Raw genomic sequence first — 14,765 nt, forward strand, 5'->3', positions numbered from 1 at the left:
ACACACACAGAGAGAGAGAGAGAGACATATGCCTACCCACATGACATGAGCTGGCTAACCCATTCGAGATGGAAGGAGTTAATATGACAGTGCTTGATGTTTGCCTCTGTTTGCAGACTTTGAGTGACGCGATCATTTCGTTTTCCTTTAAGCTTGCCTGTTGCAGCTTCCAGCGCGGAGTGAGTGAGGATCGCACTGAGGCACGAGCGGTTTTCCTCCCCACAGTCTCCGTCATATCCAGAAGACGCGCGGGGGGGGAGAGAAAGCGGGAAGAGACGGAAAATCCCGCTTCGTCTTCATCCTCGTCAGATCTTGCCGTCTGATTTTTTGGTTTGAAAACTGCCAATACATGTCAGGCGTGTGAAAGCGCCCCGGGTGCCGTGTATCAGAGCAGAAGCGGAGCAGCTTCTCGGGGCTCCTAAAAAAAAAAAAAAAAAACCCTGAAAGAGAAACATGCCGCGGAGGAAACAGCAAGCCCCACGGCGCTCGGCAGGTACGGCTCCTCTTTTTCACCTCTCTGTATTATTTTATTATTTTGCACTTTTTCGTAGTCAAAACGAACGTATGTGTGTGTGTGTGTGTGTGAGAGAGAGAGAGAGAGAGAGAGAGAGTGTTTGTGTGAGTGTGAGTGAATGATCTGGAATTATTCACTGCTCCATTGCGAAATGACGTGTATTAGGATTTTTTTTTTTTTTTTTTTTTTGAAAGGTAGGCTTTTGTATTAAGTTTGTCTTGCTAGTGTAGAAGATCGTTTTGAGGCCACAACGTGCCATTTCATTCAGTCACAGTAGTCGACTGGCTGAATAATAAAACTCGCGTAGTTTTTGTACTTTGGTCAGTTCCCATGCAGCTGAAAGTCTTTTGATTGTTCTCTCTTTTACACCGCTATCTTTCCTCGTAGGGCGGAGATATTGACTCCATGAATTAGAGATCTATAAAGAAGCGCATGAAAAAAAAGGGCTTGTGTTGTCAGCTGACTGTCATGACTCTCTTTGATGCTCGCCTTCGTTTTTTTTTCCATCTCCGTTTCTGGGAAAGACTCAAAGATTATTTTGTAGCCGACACACGAGGGGTCTAAGAAGAGCCTTTAATGGACAATTGCCATCTTTGATTTGACGGCTGATTGATTGCCTGTCATCCGGCTGCTCTTTGATCTATTCATTCCTGATAAACATCAATAAATCACTCGCCATGGCAACGGCACAACCCCGTGACGTCACGTCTGCTCTGACAACCGCTCATTTAAACATCTTTAATTGCTGCTTCGCTTCGCTTCTTTTTTTTTATTTTTTATTTTTTTTTTTTCACATAGGCCGGATACAAGGCCACATTTACTTCCGCTGATCAAAGACCACGAACATGGAGAAAAAAAAAAAAAAACTTTTTTTTTTTTTACTTCTAAAAATAACATGTCATGGGATAACTTATGACATTTTGATTGTTAGTTGACAAATTTGTAACACGGAAAAATTATATAGTCATAGAAACAAAAATATAAATCTGTCAGCTTAACTGTTGCTAATGCGTTTTTAGATCTTCATTGTAGCCTCTTTTTATGCAGTTACTGTTGTCATTAAAAAAAAAAAAAAACCCTAGATTACTTACATCTTGTGATTTTTGAATCCTTGCCTACACTTTACTGGGAGACACTACAAAAAGCATTTGTTTATTCGTAGATTAATTAAACACTGTTAGTTTATGATAGACAGCAAAATATTTTTGCATAAACTTTATTTTCAGTTGAAGATCTTATCTAAATTAAAATGGGCAGACTATTGACAATCACATTCAACAGTTGCAGACAGTTAAGTATTTATGCATAAAGACTGTGAATTGTCAAGAACAAATATACAGTTTGATCAACACTGAAGCTCTTGCATGCATACAAATATAATTTGAGTATGATGTACTCTTGAACAGTCCAATAACACACACACACACACTAATAACCTAATCTGGAGACAGAAGAATGGTTTGCTCCATCAGTCTGACCAGTCAAAGCAACTTTGTTTCATATTTGATTTAATTGTCTCTCCTTTGACAGCCACATTCATCAATAGCTCTAATGGTCAATCAGAAGTTGGCAGAGTGAGTGCTCTCATTTTGTCCCCCCTCTCCTCACCTCCTCTCCTCTCTTGCTCCTGCTCCTCTCCTCACCTCCTCCTCTCCTCTCCTCTCCTCTCCTCTCTTGCTCCTGCTCCTCACCTCCTCCTGATCCTCTCCTCTCTTGCTCCTGCTCCTCTCCTCACCTCCTCCTCTCCTCTCCTCTCTTGCTCCTGATCCTCTCCTCTCTTGCTCCTGCTCCTCTCCTCACCTCCTCCTCTCCTCTCCTCTCTTGCTCCTGATCCTCTCCTCTCTTGCTCCTGCTCCTCTCCTCACCTCCTCCTCTCCTCTCTTGCTCCTGCTCCTCACCTCCTCCTCTCCTCTCCTCTCCTCTCCTCTCTTGCTCCTGCTCCTCTCCTGCTCCTGCTCCTGCTCCTCTCCTCTCTTGCTCCTGCTCCTCTCCTCACCTCCTCCTCTTCTCTCCTCCTCCTCTCCTCCTCCTCTCCTCTCCTCTCCTCACCTCCTTCCTCTGCTCTCCTGCTCCTGCTCCTCTCCTACTCCTCTCCTCCTCCTCTTCTCTCCTGCTCCTCCTCCTCTCTTCCTCCTCTCCTGCTCCTGCTCCTCTCCTCCTCCTCTCCTCTCTTGCTCCTGCTCCTCTCCTCTCCTCACCTCCTCCTCTCCTCTCTTGCTCTTGCTCCTCTCCTGCTCCTCTCCTCTCCTGCTCCTGCTCCTCCTTTACTGCTCCTCTCCTCCTGCTCCTCTCCTCTCCTGCTCCTGCTTCTCCTCCTCCTATCCTCTACTCATCCTCTCCTCTTCCTCTCCTCTCCTCTTCCTCAACCTATTGCTCTTCCTCTCCTCTCCTCCTCAACTCATCTCCTCATCATCTCCTCTTCCTCTTCCTCCTCCTCTCCCAATACGATAGGCTTGTGCTTTACTTAATCAAATAGCTTTTGCCTAATGGACGTGCAGAGGTAGAGTGAAGGAGGGAGGAGGGGTGACTGAGAGGCTTCTCATTTCAGAGGAGTAAGAGAGAGAGAAAATCAGGCATTTATGCCTTTGATGAGCGGATGAAGACAAATACAAGAGCAGGCTGAGAGCCTTTTTTCTCTCTTTAGATGAGGCAACTTCCTGTGATTTTTTTTTTTTTTTTTTTTTTACTCCCTCTCTCCTTTCTTCAAACCAATGCCCCTCCCCTCCGTCTCTCCCTCTTCTTCTCACTCCATCCCTCTCCCCCCCTCCTTCCCAGCAGCCCTCACAGCTGCAAGTTATAAGGTTGACGACTGCACTGTGGCATACAAAGAGTGATGACAAATTGATTGCGCCGTCGTGATGGAAAGAGCAAAAGGAAAGATGGCAGATGATGGGCCTTGATTAGGAACTTTGGGAAATCCAGTCCCCTGCAACCTTGAGCTCTGCATGAGAAAACTTCGCCCTCCCTCACATTTTCTGTCTCTCTTTCTCTCACTCCCTCGTTCAGTCTCTACCTACCTCCCTCCTCCCACCAAGTCTGGAAGGCCCGCTCAGCCGTAGAAAAAGAAAAGTTGTTTTGCCAGCTTCATTAGTGTTCACCTAATTAGCTGTAAAGCTGATGGATTCCTGACAGGCCTAATGATTGGAGATGACAAGCTCCGCACACTGTCATCCAGCCCAATTAGGTTTGCAGCTAGTTTGATGTAATCAAGTTGATATTACACAGTCCTCCATGCCTTTAGTTAGTGCACTAACTCAATTTGCTGCTGCAGGTGACAAATGGGCCGGGGTACCTGGGTAATCATGTTGGCTGGAATAAAGCGCTTTTAATGGTCAAGAGACTTAATAGCAACGAGAGCAGCGAGGTGTCAGAATCAAAAGGCGCATAAAAATTGTGCGTCATGGGCTCATGCGCACTTTATTTTATTTTTTGGTGTCGAAAACTTGCCTGCTCTCTTTGTTCAGTCTACTTTAGCTATCTCTCTTTTTAACAGACAGACACAACACTCTCTGTCTAGCGTGGGTGATTCACCCCCCCCCCCCTCGCCCGCCAAAAAAAATAAAATAAAAAAACAAGATAAAAAATAAAAAACACCTATTCAGATGCAGGCAATGCAGAGTACACACCGTGTTTTTGTTCACAGGTTCTTTAATATCAAAGTTAGCTGCTAAAGCACACCAGTGTTGGAAACATCCACGTGCCCTCAATACCTAAGTGTTGATACTACTTACAGTATCCTTGTTATTTACAGTCTCGAGTCTCGACTCTTAGTTTGGTGAAATGTAATCTCAGTACGTGCATTTAAACTGAGCGGATTTGATGTATGAAGACAGATAATGTTGATATTGGCCATCATATGATAGTGTGCATAGTGTGTTTAAAGTTAGTTTATCTGCGTTAGAATAAATGCTAACTCTCAGCATTGTGTTTAGAGCGGCTAAATATGATTTATTAAAATATTTGGGTTGAGACGAATGTAACGGAGGCTGCACTGAGATGGATTGCAGTCGGGGAAAGGAGCTGATTTCTGTGATTTTGTGTGTGTTTGATTGATTGCAGACAGGAAGCAATGATTAATCAAACTCAAGGTGCGATCATGTGGGGAGCACCGTTGGGCTCGTAAACACAGTCACATGAACATAATCATAACCCACATGTGTGCTTTTATGAAACACGTTGCGTTAGTTATGATAACTACAGACAAAGTTTCAAAATGAATATTAAAATAGTTGGCGGTGTAGAAAAACCGCTTTATTCGGTGTATCTGGAAAGTCTTTTGATTTCCTTGCAAATTAAGAGTTGTCCACTTTGGTTCAAGGTTTTTTTTTTTTTCTTTTTTTTTTTTTTTTGCTGCAATTTAATTACCTAAATTATAATTAAACATCATGGTGACTTGATTATGTTAATTATCCGTATTAAAACCTAGTTGTGATAATCATATGTATTATTACGCAAAAAAAGAAAATTGTCATGTACACCACTGTCCAGAATTACATTTCTAATTACAGATTTTTTAAATATACAATTATTTTATTCACAAAATGACTAATCAAAAGTTTGCATACTAATGCACATCCAGACGGATAGAATTTTAACCTTGATGTTTTGCATGTAATGAGCATTAGAGTCTAACAGGAGATCTAATGAAATATCATCTGCAGCACTTTAATAGGTATTTGAGTATTTGTGTATCAGTTTTCCTAATCTGACAGCATTATGAATGAAACATTTCGTAATTACTAGATGGTCATTTTAGCAGGAGAGGGAGTGGTTTGTTAATTTGCCTTTTAGATATATTGTTACACTGAAATTATGAATTGCTGTTGTCGCAGATTTTTCCTTTCGTTTACACAGTGGCTGCACAGAGGACTGTATTTGGCCCTGTGTAGGTGTCCCTTCAGCAGTGTGTGCGTGTGTGTGTGTGAGTGTGTATGGATTATGGGGCCTGAGTGTTCGTCCTCCTCACATTGCTCTGGCCCGAACCTTGCGTTTCCAGGCAGCCAACTGACACTATGATTAGCTATGGCTGTCCTCCGCCTTTTTCACCGCAAGAAGTGAGCAACAATGAGAAGGGTTAACAGCAGAAAAGGCAGGGAAAAAGCACAAGAATGAAGAGAAAGAGAGAGAAAGAACGAAGGAAAGAGGGATGGGGGTTAAGCGAAAAAGCTGAATAACCTAACAGCCAAACAGAGTAAGAGAAATGGAGAAAGAGAAGGGAGGGAGGGCAAGTTCTCCTCCCTGTGGATCCACGCCAGGGTTGATGGTTATAAACAGAATTTTTTTCCTGTATCTTCCGTCATGGCTCCCATTAGCTTGACAGCTGTCAATTAGGGCTCCCTTGGTCTCGCGGGCTGCAGTTTATTGCAGGCAGTAGATGCTGTCATTTCCCTCCCAGTTTCGCCTTGAGCGTTATCAGGAGCGTTCACACAGTCAATAGCTGATGCATCAGCACTTATTTCTTAAATTGGCTCACAAGGCTGCATCCTTCCCTCATTTTTCCCCCTTTCTACCCCCTTACTATCTCTGACTTCTCTGTTTCTCCCTCACTTTTCTTTTCTTTTCATCCCTTCTTTTCCAGAGATTGTTTGGTGAAGATATGATGATGAACGGCGACTGCAGCAGGGTTAATGAGAGTTCAGGGCGATTCAGGGTGTTCAGGGTGTGCTTTTACACACATCCTAGGTGACAACTATTTTGTCGTATATATATATATATATATATATATATATATATATATATATATATATATATATATATATATTTTTTTTTTATTAGATTCATCGGTTGATCGGATGTTCTGCATCTTGGCCACTGCTGTCATCCAGCAGTTATGATAGACACTTTGTGCAAGAATTGTTTATAATATAAAGGTTACAGTGTAAAGTGATTTCACAGTTTGAAAGCAGCAGGAAAGTTGAAATTACCCAAAAAATATAAATAAATAAATACATAAATAAATAAAAAAGATCCTCAAAGTATCAACTGGTAAAATTATTTTTATTTAATTTTTAGCAGAAACACATTTATTCCTTTGACCGTATTGAACATAATCTTAACATAATAATGTTATTTTTCCTGTAATGAAATACGTGAATATATGGTGCATTCATTCTTTTTCAGTAATTCATGTAAAATGTACTATTAATGTTAAAAAAATGTGCTGTTATTTAATATTTAAGGCCTCACTTAAATGTACGGTTTAAAAGTGAATATTGATTTGATCCAGATAATTTCCCTCCCTTTCTTTTTCATTAAATGTGATTGACCTAAATGCAGACACACTTGTAATTTTATGCAGACGGTAATCGCTTGCCTCCTGCTTTTAGTTCAAACTGCAAAACAGAAAATGCTTGCATTGTAAGAATATAATATAAAATGTAATGTTAGTACATCGTATTGTGTTACATTGTAAGGGAGCACATTTGCAATACAATAGATTGTATGTTGTTGTTGTTTTTTTTCACTAATTTAAAGTTACTTTGTTGATGGAGGCTCTCCGTGCACAACACAAATCCTCAACTGATAACTAAAATCATTGTTTTGTTTTGTTTGTTTTTTTTATTGACCGATTATCATTCATTATAATTAATTATCATTCATTTTATGTTACAATTGTGCTTTTTCAGCTCTACATTAAAATTCAAACAATATTTTTCATTCTGTTGAAATTAGCGTTGTTAGTGACATTTTAACGAAACATTTTCAGTAGCTTATCTGGCATTTACACGTCAAAAAGGACTAGAAAAATAAACACGTCTAAATGTTTATGTTCCCCTTCTGTGTTTCTGTGTGTTTTGGTTCGATGAAAAGTTGAAATAGTTTTAGTTCAGAATGGTTATGAGCTGTAGTTTCTTGACGATTTCCTTTGTTGTTGAGAAGATTAGGACTACACGCACCGTGATAGTTTACAAAGCAGTTCCCACAGAGAGAACGTTCCGCAGCAAGTGTTGATCAGATCCGTATGCACATCTTGCAGAATATTGTTTATTTGACCAATCAATAATAAACACTGAACCCTTTCTATGCCACCCAGCATACACCTCCGAATCATTTTGTTGTTTCACGTTGGCGATTGGTCAAGATTCTCGGCCACGCTGCATGATTTTCTGCTACTGTGGCCTACACCTCTTCCGGTGGGGGAATCTGGGAGGAGACAGGAAATGAACAGGGTTTCTGGGATCTGTGTGTCTGGTTGTGGTAGATGGTTATTTTTACCCTGCCCGGTACTGTGAGGGATATTAGCTTAGCCTTGCACAGAGGTGGCTCTGAGTATCACAGTACTAATGAATCATCTGGCCCGCGCTCTTTCCATCTGCTTGAGTTGCTCCGCCTTCCTGCTCTGTCCCACTCTGAGCGATACTGTAGTTCTTTGTGTGTGTGTCCATGAGGTTGGTCCACTCTGGCAGCTACACACAACTCTGAGAGTTCCAGTGTAGTCCAATGAAATATGGGTGCGTGGAAGTAATCCCTGTCATGTCGAAGAGCGATGGGGACGTGCCGAGGGAGGCCGAGAAAATAACACAGAGGGAGAGTTAGTAGGGGGCAGGGACTAGACAGTAAAGATTTTGGCAGGGGGCTGGTTGTTGGTTTGGTTCAGAGTGTCACTTAATGGCAGGGGTCTTGCCCCACTCGTCTCGGCACCCTCCTCTTCTTTCACTTCGAGCCTGAAAACTGACAGCCATCAGTCTTGTGTCGTTTTTTTATCACAGTGTGTGTGTGTGACAAGCAGGCTGCTTTTTGATGGCTGTGCCGGTGATGAAAGGCAGAGCAGCAGAGAACGAGAGCGAGAGAGGGGCCCTAGTAATCAGGGCCAGCCTGAGCTCTGACATCCTTCTCCAGCCTGACAGGAAGCCTTCTCTCCTCACTACCCCGACGAGAGGAAAGAGAGAGGGGGCGGCCCTCAAACGCTCACAGTCTCCTGCTTTCTCATGTCCTGATCAGTCTCAGATGCTGGGAATTATCCCTCCTTCCTCCACGTTGTGTTTTTTTAATGAATGTAGAGGAAGACGAGGGGAACGCGCCGCACAGGGGCTGGGGTTATTACTAAATCTGCCGGAGTCCCTAGTGCGCTTGTTTGTCCACGTCTGGGTGCATCTGTGCAACCTCTGTGCACATATATGAGGATTAATGCACAATGATGCACATTAACCTGTGTGTAATGTAGTACCGGCATTTCCTTCCTGTGCGTTCTCAAGTTTGAATGTGTTTGAATGCATCGCCTGCTTGGGTTCGTTGCTTCAGTTCTTGGCAGAGGCAGGCAGGTGTGAGGGGCAGAGTAAGAGAGGGAGGCTAAAAGAGAGAGAGAGAGAGGAAGTCTGTTTTATTTTATACTGCGGGCCTGTTGCTAATTAATGTTTCTTGGTAGGATTCTGTCTGAGTTGAGTAATGTTTTTGATCTTTATGCCTGATAACTGCATACCTAATGAGATTTCAAAGCTTCTCGAGATGTGTGTGCGCTGCTCCCTGCAATTATTGACAGATGCCTTTTCTCCACCATTGGGTTCGGCACCATAAATCCTCTGTCTGTAATGAGCTTGAGAAGTGCCACCCTGCCAGTGAGCTAATGAAAGAGAGAGAGAGAGAGGGTGGAGGGGGGTGGATCACGCTTCCTTGACACATTTTTTTCTTTAAATGCACTCTGCAGATGTCAGGCCCCCACTGCCAGTGTGTTAAAAAAGAAAAGAGCACGAGATAGAGGAAGGAAAGAGAGAAGACAATTTTTACAGTAAAGGCGGGGTGAGTTGAAACCCGTCTTTGAGGAGACACGAGAAGGGATGAGGAGAGAGTTTCGGTCGGCGGGCCGTTTCGGGTTTCGTTCCTGTGCTCAGTTCGTTCATCTGCCATGTGTAGTTTTTATTTGAAATAGTAGTCGCATTGTTGCCGAAGTTGACTTTGATTGATACCCTTGCCCTGTTGCACTACTCGGAGCCAGGGTTTTTTTAGGACTTGTCTGTTTTCTTTCTCATACATATTTTTTCACCTTTTTTTCCTCCTTTTGCCTGTTTCCTTTTCCTTTTTTTCTTTAAAAGACAGTATGAGGGAAAGAAAGTGAGATGAAGCTATAGAGAGGGAAAAAAGAAAAGAAAAGCTGGCCTGTTTTCTGGCTCCCACACACAAAGATACAATACTTTGGCCTTTTTGGTGCCGTCCTGAACCCGGAAAGTGGGACTGAGAGAATGAAAGAGAGAGAGAGAGAGGTGCTCCATGCCAAACAGTCGATTTCCCCGGCTCCTCAGCAGGGTCATACATCATGGACCCACCCTTCTCTCCTGACAGAATGACATGTGTCATTTATCAAACAGGCCCTTGCCAAGGAGCCCAGTGTTAGGGGCTGTCCCCCCCTCGGAGGATTGCCACTGCCTCTATACGCCACCAATGGTTCTCCACAGCCAGGGGAAGGGATGGCGGATGAGGGGGAGACATGGTTCCAGTAGGTCCACTAACAATGCCACTCAAATCTTTCCCCAGATGTTTATGTTTGTGCATTTTTTTATATATATACACTTACAGAAGTTTGAATTTACTGAGGTCACAGGAAGCTTTATAAGTTGGCCTACATGTGTCCGACTCGTGAAGAGCATGTACATGCAGACTTCTGACTGTCAGGTATCAGTCAGAACCCAAATCCACCGTCCCCTACCCTCCCTCTTCCCTCCTCATGCCCCTCCTTCTGCCTCTCCAGGGGCCTGCATGAGTGCATCGGAGCTCTTTCGCTTTCCCATGATTCAAAGGAGCATTACTGAAGATGGATGCTCCTTAAAAAAAAGAAATTGATGATGGATACGAGGCTGGCCATGTCATTCATCATTTTGAATATTATTTAGACTGGCCGTGTAAAGCTGTAACCTGAGCAGAGCTCAGAGAGAGAGAGAGAGAGAGAGAGAGAGAGGGAACAAGAGAGAGCTCGGAGCAGGACGTGGGCTTCCTCTGATGGATGGGCTGAGCTCTTGCACTGTTCGTTACCAGATACCAGAGGAGCCGAACTCCTTTGCTCACTCATTCACCCACTCACTACCCTGAAACGCCTGAAAGGGCAAAAATAAAACGAGAGGCGGCGGCGCTCGCAAACAAAACTCAGAGTGTTTTTGTTTGTCATCACTGTGGCCCTGTAACCTAGCTTTTTGTTTTCCTCCCCCCACACTGAAACTTTGTTTTTCAACTAGGTCGTAAAGTTTTGTCGACAGCCCCTCAGGAACGAGGTGACCATTGTCGGCATGAACGCGGAAAGATTGATAACAGCTGGGCTTCATTAGCAGGAAACGAAGCCGACCTTTAACGAAAGCAGAAAAAGAAACGCATATCTGAGCGCTGGGATCGCACGTGGTCATCCGCACCCAGCCCCGCGTTAATGAAAACATTTCTTTCTTGTTTTCCTCCGTCCCTTTTGTGACTGTAAGATGAGATCTCTCTGAATCATATTTTCACCGTATCTATAAGCATCTGATAATTCGGTTAACGGCGCAGTCTCGCTGAGCGCCTGCAGTTCACGGGCTGGTCAGATTCCTGTCGTCTCTGGCGGTGGCAGTTGAGTGCTCAACAATGCTTGATATATTTGTCCATTGTTGCGGTAGCAGACTACGCGACCATTAACTTGAGATGCATCACGGTCTCAGCCCCATTGAAATGGGTATGATGGATTATTTAGCTTTTCAGACACATTGTTGGACGTGGTGGATGTACTTAGATTCATTGTTCTTGAATTTTCCAGCACCTAGAACGTGTCCCAGCTCATAACAGGCTATGATGAACTCCTTGAGCGTTTGGGTTTCAGCGGTCTACATCTAGGGGCTTCATCTGTCCCTGCAAACCCCACTTTTGAGCTGCACCCATCTCAGAGAGGTTGAAAGCTTGGGTCAAACTGTTAAGAGAGCTTCAAACCCATTCCAGCGAGAGAGAGAGCGCATGCGATAAACATAGGGGCATGAGGGAGAGCAAGAACAGGATGGAGAGAATAGGTTGTTTTGTTTTTGTATGCTCTATTTCTTCCCCTTCCCAGTACCCCTCTCTCTCTCCCTCTCTCTCTCTTTTTTCCAGTTTTATAGCAGGAGACATGATTTATTGTGGCCATCCATCTCTGGGTCTCATCCATCACCTCCTGGTTGCTAGGCAATCATGGCAGCAGCTGTTTGCTTTGACTCAGACAGAGGCACTGTCAATCAAGACGGGCAGGTGAAAAGCATTAGAAACACGCTATTGTCAGACGGAATAATTAATCAAAGGCAAGAGAGATAATTAAAAAGATATGACCCTTGCTAGCACTTGCTCAGGGTTGCCTGAGAAGAGAGTGAAGAGGGGAAAAACGAGGGGAAGGAAGAGAGTGGAGAAGGAGGAAAGCACTGGCGTGTGGCATGTCCTCTCTCTCTCTCTCTCTCTCTCTCTCTCTGTCTCTCTCTCTTTAACTCAGTCTCACTCACTCGAAACTGTAAGGGAGTGGAGCAGAGGAAGATAAAGCGTACTCTCTCCGTCACTACACCAGGTTGTAATTAATTAAAAAGAGATCAGAGGAGAAAGAGAGAGGGGAGAGAAATAACAAAAGGGCTGGCGGAGATGAGAGTGTGAGAGAGAGAGAGAGAGAGAGAGAGAGAGAGAGAGAGAGAGGAACCACATGAAAGGGTTGAGTACCTCGCTCTGATACGAGCAAATGCTACAAACGCGTACTTAAAAGTGTTCCTCTTCAAATCCATGTCGCTCGCTCGCCTGTGTGCCTCTGAGTGTGTGTCTGTGTGTCTGTGTGTGTGTGTGTGTGTGTGTATGTGATGCGACTTTCCCACAAAGCCTCAGGCCTACACGGTGAGCCTTCTTTAACTCTAGCTTAAGATGTCTCTGTTGAAATGCATGTGCACACACACTTATAGTCAGCTAATGTTATTCAAATGCAATGAGAGACAGACAACCCTGCAGTTCCGAATAATGAGTGACCGCGTGTTTTTGTTCCTCAGGACAGCTTTATCGACACCTTACGCAGGGTCAGTCACTCGTATACTAAAGAAAACGTTTGTATATATATATATATATATATATATATATATATATATATATGTTTTTTTTATTATTATTAATGACTATGATGTGAACACATGCAATTAAGGTGTATGTAGAATGTTATCCTTTTTAACTGGTGGTTAAATGTATTTTTTTTTTTTTTTTTTTGGACCAGATTATTTTCTCTTTCTTATCATTTTAATGTTGTAAATGTCTGTTGGTTGTGTGGTGTAAGCTGGTATATTGTAGAGACAGACGGTCAATTATACAGTGTAGCTGTCATTATCCCAAAATATCTGACCACAGACGTCCTGCACTGACTGATCTGAATCAAGTTTTCTGGAGAGCCGTGTAATAATGTGCAGTAAGCTGTAAGCTGGTGTGTGGAGTGTTTGTGCCTGTGTCTCTGTTCACTTGGTTAGACAGCAGTGTCTCCTGCACCTACATGTCTCTGAGGTAATGTGAGGTCATGTTGCCTCTAGCAGCAGCTCTCCCATGGGCCTGTCTTTTTGTCTCTGTCTCGCCTGCTTTCTTCGTCATTTCTGTACATAGATAAGACCCAGAACAATGCGCTCACATCCTAAACCAATGCATTCTCCCAAATATTGCGTTCATCTTAAAGTTTATTGTAGATTTCAGAATTCACACAGCAGTTGTCCTGCATATCATTTTAATGTTTTGGCTCAGAATGGTAATAAAGGGTTTTTAAAACACTAATATGGCATGCTAGTTGAAACATGATGGAGCGTCGGTGCTGTATGTTGGAAGTAGTGTTTGGTTAGTCATTATCAGATAAAAGAGTCACTCTGATCTTCTCATACAGGTGCAGACTGAGAGTCCAGTCAAAACACTGTAAACCCACTCATAGACATCACAATTGAAATGGTTTGCCCTTTGTGTAAGTGGAGAGAAAATAGCTTTGCTGCGCCGGCCTGTACCACAAATATGCCTCAGATAGACATGACTACTCTCACACATCCTCAACATACCTTTCTGATCAAATTATAGAGATGAAAATGTCAAGGCTTTTAACTCAGTGTCTGTGAGAGTGTTAGAGGTTTTTTTTTTTTTTTTTTTTTTGCTGAAAAGGTGTTGTTCAGGCTATATCTGATTAGTGTTAATAGTGAAACTATTGCTCTGCTGACTAATATGATGAGCCTTGCTTTCGATATTATAAAAATGTGTCAATGGCTAGATATTTTGCTGTATCAGATTTACTCCGGAATGTTATATGTGTGTCCCTTTCAGTGGGCATCCCACATTAGTTACATGAGAACGACACAAAACAAAAAGAGAAGAAACAGAGCTGGACATGTCCCGAAGATTTTAAATGAAGAATAACTTAAGGCATTGTGTCACAAAACAGGGTTTAATGGAAACGGTACAGAACTGATGACTTTTGTTTTCTACTCAAGTGTTGCACAATGCAGAGTTGTTTTTTTCCCTGGTGCGAGACATTCCGTTCTTTGGTTACTTTTTATGTTTGGATCCAAAATAACAAGAGAAAATAATCAATTATTTTAAGCACCTTTCAGTTATAAATTATTGGATACAACATGTTATCCAAAAAAAGCCATTGACCCATGGCTATTAAAATAAACTGTTTTTCTTCAATTGATTTCCAATAAAAAGAACTATATTTTGGTCTTTGTGATATGGATTAACTCATTCCATAGTAAACTTATTCATTATTCATAATACACCCCTACATATTATATATATATATATATATATATATATATATATATATATATATATATATATATATATATATATATATATATATATAATTTTTTTTTTTTTTTTTTTTTTTTTTTCACAGAACGAAGCATGTCAGAGTGTTTCAAATGTTTTCCTAGTATCCGTGCTCTTCTCTTGGTACATTATCAATCGTAAGTTCAGTAAATGTGTAGCTAAATGGCTTATCAGCGTAATCTCTCTTCGCAGTTGCACTTGTGTCAAACATGGGTTTAAGTGATTTATTGAGTCGCTGTGAGGTTATATATTGACCTGGTCCTGGGTCAGTCCCTAAAGCTGCTAGTTACGCACTGAAGTCAAACATTACATTAACTCTCACGACTGATTGCTGATGCAAGTTTTGTCCGCTCCAATACAGAGACCTAATTTGAAAGGGGCCCGTAAATGTTAAAAATAAATGCCTCTGAAACCAAATGGTTAAAATAGCTCCAGTGTGGTTAGGCATGTACAGCTGGATTGTTTATATATATATATATATATATATATATATATATATATATATAAAGAAATT

The 14,765-nt window shown here is 42.2% G+C and overlaps 1 protein-coding gene across 1 annotated transcript in view; it reads left to right on the plus strand.

Moving 5' to 3' along the window:
• Positions 1 to 14,765, plus strand: part of LOC128016671 (teashirt homolog 3) — a 45,530-nt gene that overhangs the window by 633 nt on the left and 30,132 nt on the right. The window contains exon 2 of the mRNA XM_052601363.1: positions 153 to 493. Within this exon, the coding sequence (XP_052457323.1) occupies positions 454 to 493 (40 nt within the window). The 5' untranslated portion in view covers positions 153 to 453. The remainder of the gene's footprint in view (positions 1 to 152; positions 494 to 14,765) is intronic.

Source organism: Carassius gibelio, chromosome A7 (assembly GCF_023724105.1).
Source record: "Carassius gibelio isolate Cgi1373 ecotype wild population from Czech Republic chromosome A7, carGib1.2-hapl.c, whole genome shotgun sequence".
Classification (NCBI taxonomy): Eukaryota; Metazoa; Chordata; class Actinopteri; order Cypriniformes; family Cyprinidae; genus Carassius; species Carassius gibelio.